General features: G+C 39.0%; 1 protein-coding gene across 1 annotated transcript in view; it reads right to left on the bottom strand.

Moving 5' to 3' along the window:
- DLGAP2 (DLG associated protein 2) overlaps positions 1 to 25,580 on the bottom strand; it is a 102,232-nt gene that overhangs the window by 36,401 nt on the left and 40,251 nt on the right. Inside the window, exons 4-5 of the mRNA XM_075145177.1 lie at positions 18,944 to 19,091; positions 15,183 to 15,402 (exon numbers count right to left, since the gene is read on the bottom strand). Coding sequence (XP_075001278.1) covers positions 15,183 to 15,402; positions 18,944 to 19,091 — 368 coding nt within the window. The remainder of the gene's footprint in view (positions 1 to 15,182; positions 15,403 to 18,943; positions 19,092 to 25,580) is intronic.

Here is a 25,580-nt window from a genome sequence, read left to right as displayed (position 1 = left end):
TTCTTTAGTTTTCTGAGTAGTTTTAGTGTGCATATGCTGAGCACTCCTGATATTTCTCTCACCAATCCTGCTGTTGAGCAATGAGGCTCAAGCAAAGTAAAAGCAACAACCTTCTGCCATGCTGTTAATCAATTTGTAAAATCTATAGCTGCTCTGAAATGCAAAGAAAAAGAAAGTAGATGGCACAAAAGGTAAATATATCTTTTAAATGTTTAAACTAAACACAGAAGGAATTATGAAAAAGAAACTAAAATTTTCCCCCCGGTTGTATTCAAAGGCTCTCTTAATATAGAAAGCTGAATTTATTTTTTGCCTTTTTTAATAAAGTGGGAAAAATATTTTTTTGGAGCTCATAAGTTACAGTCTATCTCCATCTGTTAATTTATGATCATCAACCAAAAATGATAAAAATGGTAAAAAACTGTTCTAATTTTAAACTATATGGATATAGACTTCCATTTGAATCAAAGTATTAACTGTTCAGGTACTTGCCCCACTTCAACAAAAACATGTGCAATCAGCTCCAAAATGGTTCTGTGCTGCTTCATAGTGGGCTACGCTAAACGATGATGAAAACCAGGTATAAATTGTTTAGGAGAAAGGAGCAAGTAGCAATGCAGTATAACATGCATTGATTTGTCACTCAGGCAGGAAAAAGTGTAACACATCAATTTGGTTTTGTAAGGATCATTGCCTTTATGTAAAGACTGCAGTGCCCATTTATGCCGGCTCCAGTTATCTTCTCCTAGCACATGACTTACATTTGATACCTTAACTGCCAGATGACCCTCACATATACAAGATTGCCTATTAGTGTTGAATTTGGCACAGAGATGGCTACAAGTGGCCTGTTCTGTAAACCACATTAATTTCCCTTATGTGCTTTGTGATCCCAGTGGGGAAGCACCGGTCAGAACCAGAGCATCAGGCATTATGGCAATACTGCAGAGTAACCAGGAAGACAATCCCAGCACTGGAAAACTGGCAATTTGGTGGTTTGGACACATACAATAGAAATCCAAGGAAAGTTTTCTGATAATTCATAAGTAACAGGGTTTTTTTTTGTTTAATTGATATATCTGGAAGCAGAATATCCCTCTTAATCTACACTTGACTAAACTTGCTTAAGGTTACTGTTGCTATAGCTATAGAAATAAGTCAGTTACTCTGTCCATATTTCAGTGCCAACACAGTTCGCACTAGAAATAAAATGACCAAAATAATTCAATTTAGATATAACTTCAGGTCATCCATAGAGATTCACAGACAAAAGGCAGAAGGAGAGACGTGACATATTTGATGAAATATCAGTGGCCATAGGTGACATTCAGAACACCTTTCAAAAGGCAGCCTTTTAATAAATCACTGCTGTTGGTCCATTTGCAAGATAGAGTCACCTGAGGGGTTTTTACAAATCAATATAACCACTAAGCACTTAGTCAAAATAACATTATTTAGGCTGAGATCACAAAGTTAACTGGATGATGAATTTACATGAAAGCACCATCAATTAAAGGAAACGGTTGTCCCTTATGACACACGGCAGAAGTAAACTGGATTTTCTGTTTTGTAAGGAGGTCTATTCAGAAGGAGGATAATTACTCTGCAGAGAGCACGGAGCTGCCCTGGAGGCAGAGCTCCCAGGGGCATGTTGCTGCAGGCAGACAGAGCTTCTCTGAGGAACCACAGCACTGAGAGAAACACGGTGCAGACTCCCAGGCTGACGCTAGATCTTCTGCTTTGCACAGGGAAGGTGAATGCTAACTCTGAAACCACTTCAGAATAGGAAAAAGAGACCTCCTCACAATGAAAGGCCACAATTAAATCTAATCTTGTATGAAAAGAGTACTCAGTTATTGGTATAGTCTTTTGACCATCACGAATACTGTTCTAGCTAAAGGTTTTTACAGTCCCAGCTAACATGGCTGTCCTTGAAATGCCCTGAAATCTCTTCACTATACTCCATCATGGTCATCAGGACCTCTGAGCTACTCCTAAAATAAAAATGTACGTATCAATGCATAACAGTTACTTCTCAAAATAAAGAATGGTGAACGTTGAAAGACCATTAAGAAATCAAAGGGGACTTTCGAGAAAAAAAACTCAGCCACTAAAAGAGTTTATTTCCACAAAAAGAATGAAGTCTCTGATGATTTTTCTACCAAGTCATGGATGTCAAAAATAAGACTACAAGTCCCTATTTAAAAGAGAGGATGTTGGGACACATCTTTTTATATATGTCTCTTGTCAACTTCCATTATACACTGGTCTCCAATGCCAAACATAATTAAAAGGAGAATGTCGTGTCAAACAGGCCAGTTTAATTTTTACAAAGCAAATCTGGCTTTTCCTAAAGTCAAATTCTGAAATGTTTGAAAGGGGTTTCTTTCTTGATCAGTAATACCTTTAAAGTTCAGTCATAACAAGATGATTTAGAAATGCTTAGTTTTGACATGTGTAGCCTCTGGCTACTTAATTAAGAAAAAGTGATCAGCTAGAATGAGGGGAAAAGGTTAAGGTAAATTAGTCTGTTTGGATCCAAGTCTGCCGTTTTCAATGTGTGCCATCAGTGGCCACCTCAAAGGCCTACACTGGTGATTTGGGGTCTACTTTCTCTTTCCAATGCTGGAACAGTACATGCTCAGGCTCTGCACAGAGAAAAAAGTTTTGCTCCATAGGCAGTGCTAACTGAATGTCAATGCAAGTCCTTCAAAGCACTTCTCAAACACAATCACTTTGCACTTAAATTGAAACATCGGCTGCATGTGAGTATAGGGCAGGTGAGGAAGACACACCACATTCTCATGTCTGGGCTCCTCCAGCCCTTTTCTTTGCTACTCCGTGGATAGGTCCACACTTTTGCTTGCTGCTCTGCTACTGAAAGATCCTGTCATTTCTGCGGGCTTTCATGTTCAAGAGTTTCTCCATTTGTAAGGTAATGAGAGAATTTTTTTGAATGGTAAGGATATTTGAACTTTGCAAAAATAGTCATTAAAACTTACCAATGTCATACTGTGCTTGAAATTCAAGAGAGAATTTTGTTTTAAATTAATTCTTTAAATCAAATCTTGGATAGATTTCCCTCGAACATAATCAGAGAGATACTTTAGTTATTAACCTATCTTCCTGCTTCTTCTCTTTTCTCATTCAGCCCTGCACAATGAATCCTAGCCAGTAAAGGGAGCAGGTAGTTTCTCAGTAGAGAGAGAATCTTTTTGAGCTTGGATATCCATGAAAAGAACCCTGTTTCTTGCTTTCCAAATTAAGCAGTAAGAAACAGTGATATATTCACAGTGATATTTTTGTGAGATATTTTCTTGGAAAGACTGCTTACACCCAGATGAGTCTTATCAGCACAGTTTATATGATGGGCTGCATTTTATTTAAACTATATAACCCAAAGCATTGTCTGGGTGATAGGTATCTGTAACTTCCTAACCTTTTTTCTTGATGGGTCATTTTACATGTATTATGTTTAAGTAAACCTGGATATTTGTTACACCCTAAAGTCAGATGTTAATTGATGGTCTCATGTTGCCATAGCCCATGGGTGCAAAATGCTGCATTTATCCTGTGCCAGTTTTTTAAGTAGGCTCTTTTAGTAACAATGAATTATATCATACCTTCAAGACAGTATTTGAGAACTATACATGGGAATCCATTTCACCTCACATTAGTCACTTAAAAAACAGTCATCCAAGTCTAAGTTAGCTGTCTGATCTCTTTTAGAATTACTGGGAGAAAAAGAAGCAATTCTGGGGGCAATTCTCACCCATCTTAGGTGCTTATTTTACCAGGAAATGAATCATCCTATGCAGGTGCCTACTTTTCTCCATCAACTGTAAAGATAATCAAGGACAACCAGCTCAGATCAGGACATCTAGTTTTGAAATGCCTAAAGGGGTGACGTAAACTTCAGCCAAAAGCTCTGTCCCTGTGTCAGCACTGGTAGGACTCTGGTATGCATTGGGACATAACCTCTCCATTACCTGTGTTCATTGGAAAGGTGGGAGCTTCATCTCCTCTGCTCCACATCCCCTGTGAGCTGGCTGTAAAAGCAAGCCTGCATGGAATTTGCTTGCATTAATGACTGAATCCTAATTTCCTGCTCCTTGATCCCGTCTGCTGGAGCTACGACATAGCAGCTAGTAATAGCTTGGCCCAAGGTCCCTTTGTAGCTCCACAGAGGTATTAAAAGCAAATGCTCTGTATTTCTGTAGCTTTTAAATTGATTGCACGGATTTAGACACTGGACTAGACCACGCTGTTAGTCCCACTGAAGTTGTGGATGTTGTAGTCAGCGGAATCAGACCAATTCATACAAACTCAGGATCTGGACCATTATCATAACATATTATTGACATAGGCAAGATTTGTGCTTTTTATATACAACTTTTTCAATTATTTTTTCAAAATAGCATGTCACTGAGACACTGCTGTCATATGAATCTCATATAAAATGCTATTCTTTAAGCAGCATCTGTTTTTGACATCTCTCTGCTAAACAGAATCTGTATAGCTCTTGTGAAAAAAAGACAGAAATCTTTAGCATGACACGTAACCTCAATCAGAATTTATTGGGATAAGGCAAAATTACTGGATGAGTTGTTTTTTTTTAAAAAAAATCTGTGTGTGCATCAGGTTAGACTCAATATTGAGAGTAAATCCTTTTAGGCTTAAGTCCTGTACATCTATGTGATTTTGTACAGGAAGCTAACAGTTAAGTGGAAATGTGACCACTAAATTTGGAAAAAGCTGGGATCTAAGTACACACTACAATTGCCCAGGAGGAGAACAGTATAAAAGGAATTACTGTAATCAAGTCATTCCGTGCGTAAGTTGTTACCTCCACATTGAGGAAACTTAGGTCTGTAGGCAGCCCGTGTTACGTAAACGATAAAATCTGTTTTGACAGTGTAATTAATGTTAGTCTCAAAACAGAAATGCAAATCAAACAAGACATCAAGATCAGAAACTGTAAGCCTTTGCCAAAGTTAAAAGAGATGTGGGCAACACAAACCTCATGGATTGCTGGTGGACTAGTTACAAAGGGTTCTATTTTAGATCAGTTAATTAGTGAGAAATTATAGCCTAACCAGCATCCTGTAGATGGCAAGGCAAAGTGCTGACAGCTGTTTTGCTCTTCTAAACAGTTCCTATGTGCCTCTAAAATACTGAAGTTGCATTTAAAAACACCATCTCAGTTTTTCGGTTGCAGGAAGGAGATGTACCTTTAACTATACTCTATTTCATTTACAGAATGGATGTGCGGCTTTTCAGGAATAGAGATTGCATTTGTCACATCATCAACAACAGTAAGAGACAAAAAGAAAAAAGAGCTCCAAAAGCTAAGAGTCACTCTTACTGGGCTACTCTTTTCACATTGAAATAAAAGAGAAAATTTTAAAGTATTTTTCAGTAGAATCAAACTGATATTGCTGTAATTCTGTACTTAAAAAAAATATCTCTTCTTAACCTCCCACATACCCTTATCATGCAAGTCAAGTAATTTCCATCAGCCTCCTAAACCCACTCACAGATGTATTATGTAGGCTTATGATTGGTTTTGTTTGTATATTTTCTATTCTCATTCTTACAGTAACTATGTGCAGCTTGTGATTTTCTTTAATTTACAGTAAGGAATTCCAAACTGAACAGGACAGGAAAAACAGTTTGCTCAGTTAATCTTAAGGAAGTGTTGCACAACGGAAAAATTTTAACAGTGCGTTATGATAATGGTCCTACATTAAAAAATTTAAAGGATTGCAAAATATTTGAATTAAAGATAATTTAATACTTTTAAATCATTCTTTTAATCCACAGAGAGCTACAAGTCTGGACACAATCTGAGAGTGCACTCTTGAGATTGGCAACAATAGAGGCAACAGTCAAATCAAGAAATCATTTTACCCAAGATGCAGATGGAGTCAGTATCAGTGTCAAAACCAGTGCTCAGAAAGCTACTCGCAGGCTGCCAGCCCTGTATTTTGGTGCAGCAAATGATGCTGCTGGGTTTGAGCTCTCAACCCTGTAAGTCAGAGCATGGCACTCTCAGTTATCCTTGTTTTCAGTGGGATCAGAATTTAATCTTTAGTTTCATCCTATAATGCAATTTGAATAGGCCTGACTCTTACCTCAGATTTATAAAAGTTAGCCAGCTATACTATGCCATCATTGTAGACTATTTTTATAAGCAACAGAGAGAAATAGAGATGTCCAGAGGACAACTTCTTTCATAACAGATACCAATCCTAAAGGAGATAAATCACATTTCATTGACTATAATGGGACATTAATGTGACTCTCTTTGACAGCTACATTTTAGATATATGTATTAGGTGAGATGAATTTTTATGACTGAATTTTTATGTTTTTTTCGATTGGGGGAAGGAGACAAAGAGTGGAAATATATGTATTTTTCTGGACACAGAACTATCCCAAAAGGTTCATTTGTATTTAGTACAACAAAAAAGAAATGCATATAAATATCATGACTCATTGATATATCCTTGATATTCTGTTCTCAGTCTCAGAAAGCCAAGTGATAGGTTACTCACTTCAAACTCAGTATCTCCCCTAAACCTGTTTGGATGTCCTCTAGTTGCCCTTGAGGTGTAGTAAAGAGCTGTTTGGATTGCTCTGATATTAGTGGTTTCCAGTGTGTATATTTTAATGGACAGTATACTGAGTCTAAACATTGGCTTTACAGTGAGTACAGAGTTTGTTGGTAAATATTGGGGTCCTATTAGGTGAGCGTAAGCCATCTCAGTGTAGGTAGGGTTTGTTGACTCTCTGTTGGTGCACAATAGGATCCGTACACTGTATTCAGTCTGAGTCAAACTCACCTAAACATAGGTAACTAATACCTTTTTAGAGGTCCTAGGCCCTTCTGCCTAGCCTGCAGGTGCTTGTCCAGGAGGATGCAATTCTCTTGTAGGTCCCATGTGGATGTCTCAAATGTCTCAAATGGTACCAGCCAATTATCTTTGAACTGAATTTGAACTTATTCTCATGGGAACTTGGACAACTAGTTTGCACGAAAGCATCTATGTTTAGATGACTTGATCTGGAGGCAAATCCCACACCATTCAACTAACCTGCCTGGCCAAAGGCTAATTCTGTCTAGTTATGCCCTAGGAATGTCACCAATTTTAGTACCTTTATTTTCTCTGATCCTCTGTAAAAAGTCTTTGAAGTAATGTTTTAAGTATCAGGTTTACCAATTGTCCTAGGGTAGATCCAAGTCTGAATAAAATTCCTGACACAGAAATGGAAACTTAAGAACAAGATTATCTTGATGAAACTCCATTTCAGAGAAGTGAAAACAGAGGATGGGTGTTGCTGAGAGTCTGACAGAGATGTGCAAGCATCCCAAGAGTTTTTTTATATTAACAAAACAGAGAACTTGCTGGAAGTAAAACTAAAGGTAACTATAAAAGTTTTTCTCTTACTTCTGTGCCTCTCCACTCAAACATAGAAACAATTTTATTTAAATAATGAAGAACTTGCTTTGCCTCTACCTTCAGAAGGATTTGGGTGGCAGCTCCCTACTAGCATTCTGTTCTCCTGGAAAAGGCAATTTTGCAAGTTAAAAATAATGTCCCTTCAGAGAAGTACATTTGTAAGAGGCGAGCATTAATCAAAACGTCCTTGCCATGAGGCAGAACAGTAGCAAAAGCACCTAAATTTGCCTCCCTAAATGCCTGATAATACATTTTTAGAAATATCTTTGCTGACCAGTGTACATTCTAAAAGTGGAAGGGTCCCTGTGTAAGCAAGACCTGACCTGCCATAAAGGAGTTTACTGTTATTTTGAAGTGCAGCTCTCTTTCTTCACACATACCGTCTATCGGCCCCAGTGCCTTTGCTAGGACCCACAGGAGAGAAATTCCCCTGTGGCTGCACACACAGTTTTTTTGAAGAATTTTTTTATTGTAAAGAAGCTAGAGCAGAACACAGCTCACACCCCTCTTGTACTGAAGGCGTAACAGAGCTAAGGGACAGTTTGTCAGCAAGCAAAATTGGGTCAACTTCAAGAGAGTTATGTTTAGTTGCATTAACTGATGGACTGAGGCCCTGATGGATGAAATATTACATGCGAGCTAGCAAAAATTAGTGTCAGAATGCAATCAAAATGATGTCTGTATACCCAGCACAGCAAGCATTGTAGTTCCAGTGCACATGTCATCATTATGGCTCCTGACATATATGCCTTCAACCAAAAACCAGGACTGAATACATGCAGAGCTACTGAGAAAACTCCTTAGAGTTTTTTTTCCATTCACAGAGGAACACAGAAAGAGAAGCACTAGCAGGAGAGGGGTCCTGCCTTCTTTTTTACTACAAGTACCAGGAAGCACGATGAACCGGTGCTTCCAGGCTCACCCACCCTGCGAGCTTCCCCCAGCTGCACAGACCCACCTGAGGATAAAACCCTCTGGCAACCTCAAGCTAAATAGCGGGGCTGAGATTTACCTCTGCCACTGTTAGCTTCTACCATGTCAGGAAGACTTCAAACACCTGAGCAGTGAATCACCTTCCTTGCATGATTTTTTTTTTCTTTCTTATACATTCTTTTTTTTTTCCCCCCCCATATAACACCATTCAGAAAATGAAGCTGAGAAAACTCGGTGAAAACTGATCCCACAGAACAGCTTTGAAGCCAAATTCTGCCAGGGGAGGGATCATGGGTGTCCTTTTTAATAAAAAAAGAACCAGCTGTCTGGCAAATCTAATAGGTTACAGAGGAATTATGTCAAGCACTGAACAGCAGGAGCAAGGGAGAAACACTCATTACACATTTTTTAAACTAACCATAGATGGAAGGCAGCCACTTCATTTTTTATCTTTGCCTCTGCAGCTCATCTGTACCAAGGAGAATGAAAATTATGAAAATCTCCTGACTACTGCTCCAACTGTTTTCATGCCTCATCAGCCTGAAGAGGCCAGGCAGCCCGGTAGCCCCGATTAGCACAGCCTTCTTCCATCTCAGGGAATCCAAGAGTTATGAACAGTTGCGATGGCCCCTTGGCCATCCTATGCTGAACTCCTCAAACCAAAGGGCTTGTGTCACCTTCATCCCAGTGACTCCCTAGGCCACTTCCACCACGTAGAGCTGCTATTAAACAGCAGCGTCAGCATAGCAGCAGAACTTCAATATATTTAAAAGAATTAAAGACTAATTGTTCCCCCCAGATACACAATGAAAATGATGTGTGTGTATTCAAGTGTAGAACTGGGCTCATCATTTGTTAGTATAAGATTTATTCTCACAGTATAGGCACACAAGTTGGCACAGCATCAAAGTATTAACTCAGGATCCTCAAGTGCTCCCACAGATATACGGTATGCTTCCTGCAGAGAATTAGAGTGCCAGCTAATTCCATGGGGCCCCAACAGTAATTAGGCAACGTCAATAGGCAAATTATAATTGAGAAAAAAGCCTTGTGTATCTTATTTGGACTTAAGGTTTTATGGTTTTAAACATACCTGTTGTGGATATCACTGCTAGCTATTACGTAGCAATGGATACCAGTAAAAATCTCTAGGACTCAGCATTTATTTCTATTCTCACTATAGAGAGAACAGAAATTGTGGAGATGTTACTTCATGCATATGTTTTTCCCCATTTGTCTGGGTTTTCCTAGCCATAGTACATTGGATTAAGAAGATCCAAGCAGCCACCTGGATGAAGTATCTCATTCTTGAGAAAATAAAAGAAAATCACACATTGATCATAAAACTTTTTTTTTTAGGAATGAGGAGTGTGTTTTTCCAATTTTTATATTTATATACATTTATAAAATCCTCTCTGAGCCTTCTCTTCTCCAGGCTGAACAGTCCCAGCACTCGTATCCTTTCCTCATGGGAGAGATGCTCAAGACACTTTGTCTTCTTAGTGACCCTTCCCTGAACTCCACTAGCTCCACATGTAGTAGCACCATGACTTAAACTTTTGCCTGCCCTTGGTATCCTCATATCTTTGGAAAAAAACTCCAAAAAGAATAACTACTGTCATTAGTGTTCAGATAGCAACCAGAAAATCAGTCCTTTTGGGGTCTGCAGGGGTAGCTGTGCTATGGAACAGTACAACTTCTTGATGAAATATCATATTCTCATGCTTTTATGTTCATAGGTACATGACCATGCAATCTATTTACTGGCAATGAGAGTTTTGTGGCTAAATATCAAACATGTGCTCTAAAAATTCACCCTCTGAAGCCCCTTATTTCAAAAATGGAAAGCCTGAAATAGCTTTAAGTCAGGAGAAAGGAAACCTGCAATTCCTCAGGCATTCTGACTAATCGTACGAGCTGTAATTGAAAGCTCCCTCATGCAATGTGACCTTGTTTGAATTAATTGCTTTTGGAATTAGTGCTCAATAGTTCAGTAAATGTGGAATTCTCTGAAGTTTACTCTTTGCCAAACAGAGTCCTACTGGCTGAGAGAAGTAAAATGGACAAAAGACAGTTCCCTACTTCTCATCTTTTTCAGTGGATTCTTTAGTAAGCATGAGTTTAGTAGAGCTACCTACTATGAAGCAGATAAAAGGAGGTGCATATACAACTGATTTCACAGGTTTGCATTATGCTACATTTTCTAGAAAAATGAAGTCATCGTAATGCAGTGTACTGGCTACTTAAGGCTAGTAACTATATCCCCTGAAATCAGCCGTGCTTCGTGCTAAGTTCCTCTCAAGATCGGCTGGAAATCCCTGAAGCGGAAGAAGTGATCTTGGACTGACACTAAACATAGGACAGAAATCCAGGATGCCTTTATGTACCGTGACCCAATCCCCATTGTGCTGAAGTCCATAGCTAGGTGGATTTATTCTGTCATTAATCCATTCATCAAAAAATACAGTTGTAGCCAAAAAACTTGGGTTAGAGGAAAATATGAAGTAGTTTTAAGAAACTGAAAGCTATAATCCCTTTTATTCATCAGCCTAAAAGCTGAAGAACTTAACTGAGGCCACTCGGTCAGTGCTTGTTGCTGGAGAAGGATTTCATACCTCTGACTGGAGTCCTTTAGTTCCTCCTTTTAGGATATTTGGTCTTTTCTGCTTTAGCTGTTTTGATTTGCATATAAAAGCAATATTCACTGAGCAGATATCCCACCTGATGGGTGAGTGTCCTAAGCAGTGGGCTAGAGCGGCAGTGTCTCTCTCAATAAAGGTGAAAGTGTTTTATACAAATGTATAATAACACCATCAGGACAAACTGAGTGTGTCCCCCACGTCTGAACATATGATAGCCTGGTGTTCAGGATATCCTGGATGGCCAAAGGTGCAAATACAAAATTATTCTCTCCCTCAGAGGAGGGATTTTAACACGTTCTTCTGCTTCACAACAGACCATCCTAATTGCTACCTCCAGTATCACTGTAACTCTAAGTATTTCTCCATTCACGGTAAAATCAAACAACATCAGCAGGAAAAACTGTGAGGAAACATCCTGAAATATTCTATAACATATAGAGTAAGTCATATACAGGAGTCTCTCTATATAGGACATGTAACAAAAAAAAGTTGACCTTCTCAGGCAAAGGGGAAACAACCGGAGACTGGTTAAGATCTTCCAGACCTCCTGGTTGGTTATGTTTTCATAGTACAACCCAGTGTTGTACCGGGGTATTTGAATTACTTCTCAGTAAGACAGCCCGGGTACTGCAGGTGGGATACCGTGTTACTGTGGCACTGCTCCCAGCCTAGGGCACGCTTTCCCAACAGGACTGTGCAGCCGGGGCCCACGACGCACTGAGCGGGTGGTGACACAGCTCCGGTACCTCAGGTAGCTTGCGTACCTCCCCGCAGCGCTCTGCTGCACTGGCCAGACCTTACCAGGAAGGAGCCTTCCAAGCTGGCAGTGTAGTGTATATACGTGCAGATATACGTCGACAATAGGGAACTGAGCTGGTGCTACCTGGAAAAGTGACCCAGATTTTATGCACTCTTCCTGAAAAGTGAAGCGTTGCTTGCAAGAGTAGCAAAGATGTAAGGCAGTAGCAGTTAGGATGACTACTGCACTCTGTGACTTCCCATTCAGGAAATTACATGTTGTCTGTGATGGAGGGACAAGGTGGGAGGCAGCAGCAGCTGGAGCTGTATTTTCTCAGCTGTGCATCTGACAGCTGCAACTGGATACACTTCAGAGACAGAAAGCATACGCTGTCATTCAGGGTTTCTAACATGAAGCATTTTTTTACTGGGTTCATTATCTCTTTACAAAAAGAACCGGGATGGCTAGAAATGCCCTAACCACAATGAAATGTGAGTCTTAGCAGGGGTCACGCAGAATCCAGGTCTAGCTCGCAGTGTGCCAGCAATGCTGGCTGCCTCCTCTGCATTGTCACTTGTCTCATTCATTTACACCTGGGGCAACAGGTAGTGCCCTGTGTCTTCTCTCTTTAGAGTCTCCATCAGAGGTGGAGAAGCCCGGTTCCACAGATAATTAAACTAGATGGGTCCGTGCAAAAGCTATGTGTTCATTAGTACCATAGATGTTACCAATGAACCATCTGGCTTTCTCTGTAAAGTTGTATACATTTAAGAACAGTTTGTTACTGGTAGTTCTTTTTCCATCTATTAGAAAACCCTGTTAATAGAGTCCATTAATAATGTCCCACATAATATTCATTATAGTTGCAACCTTCCTACCTTCTGAAAGCTGTTAATGCATCTAGGAACATTTTAGGAAACTGCATACTGTAAATATATATTCCATACTTTTGTAATTGAATTCATAGATCAAATATTACATTTTTTATTTTAGATTTACATTTTTAGTTACATGAATTAATTTTTAGCTAAGCCTGCGTGTTATGATTTAATTGCTTTACAACATCGATAAGAGGCTGTCATGACCTATATCACTAAAATTTCAAATAATAATTAAATTGCAATGCCCGTTAATTTTCTAAGAAATTGCTTTAGTTTCTTTGCCAAGAAGAGTTTGTTACATCAGGAGCAAAAAAGGAATTAATGTAATGTAATTTTCCTAAGAATTCAAAAGGCTGAATTGGAACTGAAGGCTGACGTGAAATTTCGACCTTTTTGACACTTATTTGAATGAAGCCCGTATAAATGTCAAATATCTGCCAACACCGTTTTCACATTTCAGGCAACTGCTTCTTTGAAAATTTTCATAGAGGGCTGAAGAAGTAAGATTTTTTTTTTTTTTTAATTATAGTAATGATAGGAAAAGGAGCATCTCCCTCCAAAGTGACTGGGGCTGAAGAAATATGGAAGAGTTAGCCCTAGGGTTTTAAAAACGAGAACTTATTTGGCAACTGAAATTTTCAATTAATAGTGAATCACTTAGTATTCTTGTAAATCAGATAAATATTTCTAATTTGAATATTTATGTTACATAGAAGCTGAGGACAAACTTGCTCAGTGCTACAGAGATAATATTTTGAACACAGAACCACGCTCAGTACTGTATACAGTCCATAGGCTTGGAAACAGTTTTGGCTCAGGAAAACATCTCCCATCATCTTTTTTCTCCGCAATGTCAATATTACCTCACCACAACAAAGCAGAAAGATTACATATTTGGGCAAGAAGATCTATCTGATAAATCATTTCCAAGACGAGGGAGAAGCCATGTGTGAAATGAAGGTTAAAGTTTTCAAAACCACATTATGTAGCCAGCAGACTGCTAATCAATGCAAAACATTTTTCATAAGTATGAAAACACTGGGATGCAAGCATATTTACTGCCTAATCTGGTTATTTTCCCAAACGTATTCTATTATTCAGCTGTGTTGCTCTAGAGAAGATAAAATAAATTCCTTTCAGTGGCAATTTTTGGCTTGTCTAGCATATAAACTCAAGACAGCTTAGGTTAAAACCAATCAACTTGGTAACCAAAGTAATTTTGAAAGTATTCCAATTCAGTACCTGGAGTCAGACACTAAAATAGATATTTAGTTGTGTCTTTTGCCCTGGAAGGTTTTTTCATAATAATCACACAGAACTATATGACAAAGATGAAAATTATTCTCTGGGATAGCAATAAAATCTCATTTTATACCAGGATAGCATCTCTATTAAACAAAGGACAGAGACATCCATAGAGGTGGCACTGTAAGCCACCTGGTTTTACACAAAATTATATATAACAATTAAAATACTATGCTTAAGATAAAACAACATTTTATGCTACTTCTGGAATGCAAATTGTGTTATTCAACCTCAGCTTACTTACTTTCTATGCTCCCACTCTTCTGTTATACAACAGATGTGTCAAGCAAATAATTTAAAAAGTATTTTTGCATGATACATTTTGAGCTCTGTTTTTACCTTTTGTAGATGGGTAGCCTGCACTGCAATTTAATAGTATGTGGCAAGGACAATATCATAATTAGGAACTGACATTAACATATTTGGAAACATAAAAGTGAATTTGGATCATTTAACAAAGAACAAGTATTTGTCATAGATTTCATTTTAATTATTTAACTGCTATCTGTGCAATCTTTTCTCTACCAATACTAAATGCTAATATTCTAAAATGAATAAAGCTATAATCTTTGCTAAGCAATTAATAAGAGAAAAGCAAGTTGCCAGAAGAATGCTAAAAGATCCTAAAAGTAATGGTATAACAACGAATGCTAATGGTTGCTGATGAGTGATAGCAGATGTGTGAAGCTTGCCATAATGTTTACGATTCAGTGTATTGATACAACAATTACTAAAAGTAAGTACTTAATTCCCTGTTAAGTTAATTGCCTGTAAGTGTTTAGACCAAATATATAAATCTTGCTTCTCTTTTTCTTTTGGTGCTGTAAGGACCTAAATTAAAATCGGTGCAACTGATTTCACTCACAAGATCAATTACTTAATAGATAAAAATACCCAAATGCCTAACAACATCTAAATGATACTATTTGCACTTGCATTTTTATATTTGCACCTGGATAACTGTATGTACGGAAAATGGAGGTCAAGTTAAGGCTATGCTGAACTCCAGGTCCATTATATTATGCTTGCAGGATTCTCCTCAGAAGGAGCTTATTCTAAGCTGTAGCCACAATGGTATAGTATTACAAACCTAAGAATGCTGATATCAAATATTATCACTACACAGGGAAATTGTTCCAGTGTCAAACATCCTCTTACAAAACAAGACAACATATTTTTACATGCAGAACAGTGGAGGGGTCATCGTAGATTTGCTTACCTGTGGTTGACCTGATAGTTGAGGTGATGTTGGAAGATGCCATCGCAGGTATACATTCATCATCTTGGGAATAGCCTGCCTGAATGGCACGCAAGTAACTGTGGCTTCTTGTTCGGAAACATCCAGGGAGGTCAAGGGCATCCATTGCCTGAGCTTCAACTTCACTAAACACTGATTCACACACGGATTCAAATTGCCCATTAACCTCTGCTTCACTCATCTGAATAAACAACAACAATGCATTTGATTTTTGACTTGCTTTTTTGTGATCATCACGGCCTCAACATCTCAAATGGACACCTGTACATTGATGAAGAACTGTTTTAGCAAATAGTTAAAATGTAGTAATCCCTCCTGATCACATTCACATTTTTTTAACTTGCATCAGCTGTTTATATGTATATACCAAGTACATCACACATGCCACACAATTAATTTTACATTTAATATCTTTTGGCATATTCAGAGGATTGTAAATACATGATTTAATGGTAACCAGGAAGATAACTCTGCGCTGATAGAAATCCATGTTCTGCCAGGATAGGAGAAGAGAAATCAGCTATACTAATATTAGCCCTCAAAAGGTGAGGGTGGACTGCCTGGGCTCCTCACTTATCAGCAAAGTTACTACTCATCTGGGCATTTAGCAGGTTGTTATCTTCCTCTCACTATAAAGGGGCTCAAGGAAGTATCTCATACTTGAAGATGTGTAAGTGCAGAGGAGGTGATGCTTCTGAAAGGTTTGAGAAATATTGCATCTAGAGTTGAGTCCCGTGAAGCACGTGAAAGAATAACCATTGTCTGAAATAGGGTGAAAAGTGGTCAGATGAGAAAGTAAAGCTTGGACCACCTTTAGCTGAGAAGGGCCCTAAACCAAACTCATTCCCTGGTTGACCGGGTTAGCCATTCAACTACCGTGGAAAAAGGCGATGCAGCCACTACTGCTGCCTTTTCTTCAGCAGCATTATTTTTAGTCTGATACTTCTGCCTCCAGGCGTGCTGAGGAGCCCTGCCTGTCGGAGCACCCTAGATGTGCCTACCTGCATCACCTGCCGGGTTGGCCCTTGGGGGATTTCGGCACCTACCTGCTGACCCTGCCCTGCAGTTGGGCGTGTTGCCAAACTATACATTCTTAGGTAGCTTTCATGATAAACAGGGTTGAGGCAGGCTGGCCAGGCTTAGGGAACCTCTCGGTAGGGAACTGTGTATTGCAGTTTTGAAGATGAATGCCTAAATTCTACCTAGATAATTTTTAACAGGTTCTCTGAAGTCAGCCCTAACTACCTGTAAGTGTACCTGAATAATTCAAAATTATGTTTATCCAAAATCCAAGTTATCACTGGACAGACAAACGCATGACCTCCTGATAGTAATTTTTTTAAAAAGAGTGCTAGAAATCAGGGTCAGTATAAATACCAAGTTAAATTCGTAGCATCACTAAAAAGCACATCCAGTTGATATTAGTTTTTCTATACGGCTGCTAAGTGCATTTTTCATTATTACTGTTCCTAGTACATTATTCATTATGGAAACAGAGTGAATGCAAATGTTTCAAATGTTTTAGGATTTTGATTAAGTAAATGGAAATTTCATACAGAACTTCTGATGATAATGAATAACTGATATTTTAATTTCATGTAAGACATTTTGGCTACCAAATCTCTTCTGAAAGGAATTACATTACCCTTCATAAAATTTGCTTCTAATAAAGTTAAGTAGACTAATGCAATCTCAAAAAGATTAAAAAAAATTCTTGCTCTGAAATATTTTGCATACATCATTGATCAGGAAATTTATGGTAATGTAGTCCATAAACACTTTAAGTCCTAACCACTTCTTTCAAACTAAGGTCATTGACTATAGAAAAATAATAGTTTTAAAACTTAACTTAAAAATATAAACCATGGAACCCAGCATCTTTCTTGACTCTACCCGTGGTCAAGAGCAAAAAAGAAAGGATCTCACAAAAAAAAGGCATTAAAAATACCACAAATCATACAAACTGCTGTTATGCAGATGGGACAAGAAGATGATGGTGTAATGGAAAAAGAACAGGAAACAGCAAGAACTTGTTATTTTAATACATTTGCTTTGCATAGTATCTATTAAATGCATTTATTACTGGTCTGGAAACAGCTGGACTGTGAGGTAGGAAGTATGTGGTTGACACAAAATTACGTAGGTTAGTGAAAACTGAAAAAGAAAGTAAGGAACTATATCCAGCAGGTTTAGTTAATCTGGCCAGTTGAGCAATCTACCCGCAAATGAAATCTATTGTGGACATCTTTCCAGGTAATGCACATTGGAATGAAGAATTTTAACCACTGCTGAAACCAATTAGTCATTATGGACAGCTCAGTGAACATCTCTGTGCACAGACATGGTCAAAGAGGCAGAAGATGTTAGAATAGTTCTATATTATAGCATTGTTAGGTGACAGCCAACAGCACTTGCTTTGAATGCAGGATCTAATTCTTGTGAAACTTTCTCAAAACCAGAGTGTAATAAAAATAGAAAATAACCAAACCAGGCTAATGAAAACCAAAGCATGAAAATGATGGGGACAGATTTCACAAGGTAGCTATGAAAAATAATGACAGGTTTGGAAAATGACTGACTGTCTATTTCTAATTCTGATGTGTGTTATACAAGATTATACTTAGATTTATCCCACATAAATTACGGAATTTGACCGAAGGGCATTAGTCAGACGACTAGTCCCTTCCAACTGTCTACAGTCAGTGGAGACTGACAAGCATTTCCAGAGGGCTCTCAGCCCACTTGGGATGTGCGCTGTCCTGGAAGAAACTCTTTCACTCCATTAACTACAGAGGAAGCTTTAGTTGTTGCCTCGGTTAAAAGCCTCAAGTTAGATGAGTTGAATCCAGGCCTGAATAGCCATGCAATACAAATTGAATGTGAATGAATATAAAATTGCTTCAAAAAGATTTTTTTTAACATAACCATTGTGCATAATTAGCTACTAAACCCTTAGGTGCCTCACTAAATCCTCAAAGAAAAATAAAATAACACATGTCTGAGAAGGGAGCAGGGCCCACCCGTCATGAAGCAACACAGGAAAGAAATGTCAGGACCAATGAACATTAGAAACGTTGAAAATTTTATGTGAAGTCCTCTGCTAAACAGAACATGCACATACTTCATAAGACTGCTTGCACTTCAGGCCTGATTTCAGATCTCACTTCAACACGAATTAGTACTAACTAACCAACATAAAACCAGCAGGGTGGAAAAACGTCTCTTTTCAGAAGTCCCCATACATAGAACAATTGATTGGGCTTACTCTTTCACTCAAGAAGAGCGAGGGATTGAGTTTAGAGATGAATCACTGCTCCTTTGGAGCATAATTATTTCAATCTATATCTTAATCTGGTAACCCACACTTACTGAAATCAGAGTAGATATTTTCAGAGGATAAGTATTGTAGGAGTGTGCCCCTTATGCTTAATCTTCTTAACATTTAAATATTTAATATAGACTGAAAATGAAAATACCAGTATTTATATTTTTAACAAAAATTAAATGGAAAATATTATGCGTGATAGTGTCCCTTTGCTTCTAGCATTCAGTATCTTTCTTGAAATTTTGAACAAGGGTTACATTCCTTAGAACGGAATTACTTTGACAATTCACATCCTCAGTTTGATATTAATTAAAAAAAAAACCTAAAACCATCCACTAGTAACAACTCTCGCATCTGTGATTAACCTATAAGAAAAGTTATAACAAGAATTTCCCACCTGACTAACACAGCTGGCCTGACTGAGCGTGCTCACTGCTCTCATATAGCTCTGATTCCTTGAGCGAAACTTTGGGGAATTGTAGTTTGCAGAGGGATCCAGGTTGTGACCCCCAGGCACGTCACTTGCAGTTTGAAGGTAGCTCTGACTACAAAGGAAAGAGGAAGAAAAAAGGAAAGGGTGTAAAACTACAGATGGAATCAATTAGGACACTGAAGACAATAATTTGTATGAGACTCACAAATCCATTCCCCAGGGTCAAAATCTCTCTCTCTATAAAGCATCATAGATCTGTTGTAGTCAAATGCTTTAGCACAAGCAGAGAATCTGTCTGCAGTTCTGCTACCTAGATGATATGAAACTTTAAGTCTTTGCTGTATTTTTACATCATCAATCCTCCTGGCTATTAATGTTGAACTTTACTAGAAGAGAATGTCTAGGTCAACAGGAACAAGAACCAGAGCTAAAGCATAAACCAAAGTAACTAAAAATGTTTCTTCATAGATAAAATCTATTACTTGTTATCTGTTTTTCTTCAAGGTGTTAGGCATCAAGAGACCTTTTATCTTCAAAGGATTGATATATTTTTACGAAATATAAAAATATCCCATGTTCAGCTTATAAAGATAGATTAATACGGTACTCAGAGCAAGTGCATGAAGCTCTAGAAATGCTTTTCTCAAACACATGTTCCAGTTTGGAGGACTGGGACCCTAACACCACACCGAGCCTTTCAGTATGCTTTCAGTTCAAGGGTATGTTAGTCTTCATGTTTTATGTAAAATATATTGCTTATTTATCATTCCAGCAAAATAAAAGAAGCCCAAGAGAAGAACTTTGCTTTGAATATAAAATTTAAAACAGAAAAGAAAGTTGTGAACAAGGTTTGCCAGAGTTCTCAGAACCTCTGAAAATCAGATTTTAGGACCCACGTGACACTCATCCCTAAACAGCAGTGCACAAGTTAATTCATGTTTCAGAAAATGTTGGGTTTCATGTGGTAAATAGGCATTTTTTATATTTATACCTTAAAGGTAGCTTTAACAAAAACACAGTTTCTAGGAACAATAGATTTGTGCCCGTTGAACGTCTGTCATTATTAGCAATACAGCTATTTGACGCTCAGCTGGCGAGTTACTCAGTGCAGCCATGGCTGTGACACGTGCCTGGGCTGTCGGGAGTTTCCCTGTGAAAGGGGAAGCTTCCTCTCTGGAAGGACGACACCACTCAGTGAATGAGAAACCCACAGGTTCGACTCCTGGTGCAAAATGAGGCACAAACCAGGACCTTGTTTCTTAGACCATACTTATCAAACATTGAGTGTGACTATAGGCTGGTGCTTGAGGAAGGACTCGGCCTTCCTCACTAAGTGGACACAACCTGAGTTTGGCTGGAAGCAATCCCTGAGGAGCACTCAGGGAGGAATCTCAGACCCTTTATCACGGCTCCAACTACAGTAGAAAATAGTGTTGAGCTCCACCTCCATGTGTGGACCTGTCCTTTGATGTCAGACGTGTGAGACGACTCAGGATCCCTCACATCACCAGCTGCAAGTGCAGATGGGCTTTATAGACCCTCCCGACATTATGCTTGGGAGATCTGTTCTCAAGCACCTCCATGTGTTCTCCCCAGTTTGGCCACCTCAGGGTCAACATAGGCATAGCCTTGCTTCCTCAGTGCATCTGCCAATGGCTGGGCTATGTCCTTCTCTAAAAAAAGGGCAGGTTTTGTTTTCATCTTGGTGCAAAGCAGGCATTTTTTTTTTGACTCTTAAGAAATTTCCCTGGAGGACAAACATTTTTTTCTTCCTGTCTTTATTCAGTGCCTTCTATGGAATACCTCTGTAACCTCAAGACAGAGGTAAACGATGTAGAAACTATGCTATAACTGCTAAAACCAAAATGAAAATGTATGAGATTGATGCAGGCATGTGATCAGAGGTTAATTAAGTCATTACAGTCAAAGTGATTTGCAGATTAAGATAGCTGTCTGATAGTGGGTCTAATTTGGTTTTAGATGATGAAAACAAGAACTATAGCAGCATTTTTTTGTTCCCATAGGTATGAAGACAAATATAATAGATTAGGTGAAGAGGTGTAGAGCCTCCCTATCTATATTTAGTTGCTGGATGTAACTAAGCCTCCTTTCCTCTACAGGAAGCCGGCTGATGACTGTCACCTGCTTTGTGTCATTCTGATTCTTTGCATATGCTTTACTAAATCTGTCTGGTATTGTTAATTTAGTATTTTTCTAAACAGTTAGATGAGTCCCCTCTGGACCTTCTGCTTGTCATCAGGTGGTAAAATCTGGGATTCTGAAGCTGTTTGCGAAAGAGACATTTGAGGTTTCTTCGTTAAAACATGGGCCACATTAAGAAAAGATAGAGGCAATAGAATTGAATTATAAATTATTAATTATTTTATAAACTACTCAAAAATTAATTCATTTAGACTGTCTCCTAATAACTGTCTCCTTTGCTAAGTAATGCTCAACAACCTAGTATTTCATTATCCTTGTGAGGTATTGCTATCACTAAATACAATCAAAAATTTCTACAGTCAAATTTATTAGGGAAAGAAGCCTAGGATTCCATGGTACTGCTATCCAGCTGAGTTTTGATGGATGAGTTTGGACATCATCTGATAGTTAAATAATTTTTTATTTATCAGAGGAGAGCAATTGATTCATAGGACTGTAGCAAAATAAAAGAAATATTACATATATTAGGCTGCAAAAGCAATTTCACATCCATTTGATTAATACTTTGAAATTTTTGAAATAAAAATAAAGATTAGTTTTCATTTCTAACATATGCATTCAAAGTTATCTTCTAGGATAAATGTCAATGCATGGTAAAACTTATGATCTTGCTATAAACATGATCCAGAACCAAAACGCCATAGACCCAAAAGTTGCATCAGGAAGTTGCTCTCAAATGTCATTATCTGTTGCTCAAGGAACTTTCGTGCTTGTCAACAAAGCTACAAAGCACACACCACATGTGGCATTGGTAAATGCTGGCTTTTTAATGACATCCACCCCATCTATAAGCTTAGGAACAAAATTCTTGACCTTCATTTCCAAAACACCACTGTTCTATCACTTTGATAAAAGAAAACAATTTTCTCTGGAGTAGATGATCTTATATCTCAGCTGATCACTGAAGAAGTGCAAGACAAGCGTGAGCACATGAGATGATAGTTTAACAGTTCGTCTCCAGGACCGCACACAAATACACACATTAACATCAAAGAGGTGACTCTAAAGTTTGGAACTATGCAAAAGGAGGAAGATGATGAGACTAATAGGAAAAATTAAATTGGTATGGTAGTCCTCTTCCCATTTGCTTTTCCAAACAAACAAGATCTTAGGAATGGATTCCCTTTTAAAAGCTTTTTTGCCCTCAAGGGTTGCTTTCCCCTTTCCATTGGCTAGGGCAAGTCCAGGGCAGCTAGGAAGAGGTTTTAAATTTAATGAGAAGTATCTTAGCTGCAAGCAAGGCTCAAAACCTAGAGAAACTTTTAGGAATATGGTAGTCCCACGTAATGACCTTGCAGCTCTTGAGAACCTCTACTCTAAAAGCAAAGCTTTAGGAGTCTCAGTGAAGATAGCTAAATTTGCAACAGCACTTTCAGTGCTCAGCAGATTGTCTGAGTGTATTTGGGGAGGACAAAATACTGTATTATAACCACATAAAGTGAACCACAGTATGGCATGCTTATCTGGGACAGTATATCTGATAGCATATCTGGGATAGTATGTCACCCTGATATGGAGTGAATGGGAAAGAGATTAGATTGTGTATTCCAACAGCAAGCACAGATAAAGAATAAGGGAAGAGGTAGCAGTCCAAAAAAGAGTTCCTGCTTAGAAGTTTCTAGGAGCCTTGCATCACAGCCTTCCTTTTCTTGGGTGCATTCCTCTAGTCTGCAAAGACTCAAGCCTCTGTATCCAAACCTCATATGCCCTGCTGCTCCTATCTGAAAGCTGCCTCTTCCTCCAGCCCCAGAACTCACATTTACCCAAGTCCCCAAGTACAGCTCTCCTTCATTCCTTACTGCTCCCTAGAATCCTCTTAATTCCCAGCTCACAGTTGTCCTGCTCAAGATCTTCCAAAACACCATCACAGAAGCCAGCATTTGGCCAATTGTCCTAATTCTGTTCTCTGCAGAGTTCAAAAGTACCCTTAACACCCCTATCTGTTAGCAGAGTCCAGCTTACCCCTGCTACAGCCATCTAATCTTACTCCCTCACTGGAGACATTGGCTCCCACAAAAACACAAACTCTTCTTCTTCTTGTAGAAACTAACTATTCTTGCCCACAGCTCACCAAAACTGAAATTTAAAAGCAGAATGGGGGAAAATAATTGCTGGAAAATACCTGTTGCTTTAGCCTTACAAGCAACAAGATGTGCTAAAAAAAGAAAAGAAAAAAAGACAACATTTTTTACTCTTTTGACTCCAGGAAGCAAATTTCCTTCTGTGTTTTGCTGTGTCTTGTAGCCGACCTTAACAGTACAGTAAAAATGTAGCAAGAAGTTTAAGTTTACTTATATTGTAATTGAAAAGAATTAGATATCGTTTGTCAAGAGATTTCAGGAGATGGATGAGCACATCTACATCTTTTCCCCACTTATGCCATTGTAGCAGAAGACTTGTAAAACTAGAGAGCTATTTAGAACATGTTTTAATGAAAGGAACAATCATGGAAACTAATCCAATAGCTGCAATCAAGCATTAACTGATGATAAGGGAAGGACTCTTATTTCCTCATCTTTAGCCATCTATTATTTAGATATCTATTTCCTCCTCTATTAACTGTGTATTTTTAAAAGGAGTAAAATGCTTGCTTTACTTCATAGACAGTAAGTAACCAACTTTGGTTTTTTTTTTCCTGCATTCCATTGTTTTATATAACCTTTGGAAAGTTTATATGACCATGGATAGTGTCTGAAGCAGCCCAACGACTTCAGCGTATAGTGCTGGGGGATTTGAGGCATTCCTGCTGCGGTCTGTACCACAGCATCTTGCACCGCTCACTTGAAGTCTATCACTTTGTGCAGCACTCAGCCCATGCTTTGTCATCACTGACTTCGGATGCTGATGAATACCCAGGATGGTTTGTGGCGTGTTTCCTGAAGTCTCTTGTCATTGCTGTATGATGAGTATTACTGCAAGCTAGAAGTACAACACGCAGTATGGTACCGTGACTTAGAATCATAGAATCATAGAATCATACAGGTTGGAAAAGACCTCTAAGATCATCGTGTCCAACCATCAACCCAACACCACCATGCCCACTACACCATGTCCCTAAGGGCCTCATCTACACGTCTTTTAAATACCTCCAGGGATGGTGACTCCACCACTTCCCTGGGCAGCCTGTTCCAAGGCCTGACCACTCTTTCAGTAAAGAAATTTTTCCTCATGTTCAATCTAAACCTCCCTTGGCGCAACTTGAGGCCATTTCCTCTTGTCCTATCGCTAGTTACTTGGGAGAAGAGACCAACACCCACCTCGCTACAACCTCCTTTCAGGTAGTTGTAGAGCGTGATGAGGTCTCCCCTCAGCCTCCTCTTCTCCAGGCTAAACAACCCCAGTTCCCTCAGCCGCTCCTCATAAGACTTGTGCTCCAGGCCCTTCACCAGCTTCGTTGCCCTCCTCTGGATGCGCTCCAGCACCTCCATGTCCTTCTTGTAGTGAGGGGCCCAAAACTGAACACAGGATTCGAGGTGCGGCCTCACCAGTGCCGAGTACAGGGGCACGATCACCTCCCTACTCCTGCTGGCCACACTATTTCTGATACAGGCCAGGATGCCATTGGCCTTCTTGGCCACCTGAGCACACTGCCGGCTCATGTTCAGCCGGCTGTCAACCAGTACCCCCAGGTCCTTTTCCTCTGGGCAGCTTTCCAGCCACTCTTCCCCAAGCCTGTAGCGTTGCCTGGGGTTGTTGTGGCCGAAGTGCAGGACCCGGCACTTGGCCTTGTTGAATCTCATACAGTTGGCCTCGGCCCATCGATCCAGCCTGTCCAGGTCCCTCTGCAGAGCCTTCCTACCCTCCAGCAGATCAACACTCCCGCCCAACTTGGTGTCGTCTGCAAACTTACTGAGGGAGCACTCGATCCCCTCATCCAGATCATTGATGAAGATATTAAACGGAACTTATGCAACCATTGCATGTTTTGCAGAAGACAAATCTTTTTGTCATTTGGTGATAAGGTATGTATGACAGTAAACCAACATGGTTTCACTTTTAGGACACCTTGAAATGCCAGATTTAGAGGCTGACATGGTTTTACAGCTTATAACTAAGCCAGAGTCAAAACAACACAAAAAAACCCCCTAACTTCTCCCTACAAATTCAGATTTCTGAGCAGCAGTACTTGATAGTCAAGACAACCCTAGTGGGAACATGAGGTGTATGAGTCCTGAGAAAGGGATCTGTATCACACTGCTTTTTTTTTTTTACTGTCTGTATTTTATTTTCTAATAGGTGATTGATTTAATATACTTTGTCATAAACCTAATACCTTTGCTTAAAAAAGTACAGACACGATGCCAACAATGCAGCAAATGTCGTACACTTGCCAAGGTCATTCCTTGGTCTACTCGCATTCAAAATAATGATCACTCCC

This window comes from Calonectris borealis, chromosome 3 (assembly GCF_964195595.1).
Source record: "Calonectris borealis chromosome 3, bCalBor7.hap1.2, whole genome shotgun sequence".
Classification (NCBI taxonomy): domain Eukaryota; kingdom Metazoa; phylum Chordata; class Aves; order Procellariiformes; family Procellariidae; genus Calonectris; species Calonectris borealis.
The sequence above is the reverse complement of the archived record's forward strand: the minus strand, read 5'-3'. Positions and strand labels throughout refer to the sequence as shown.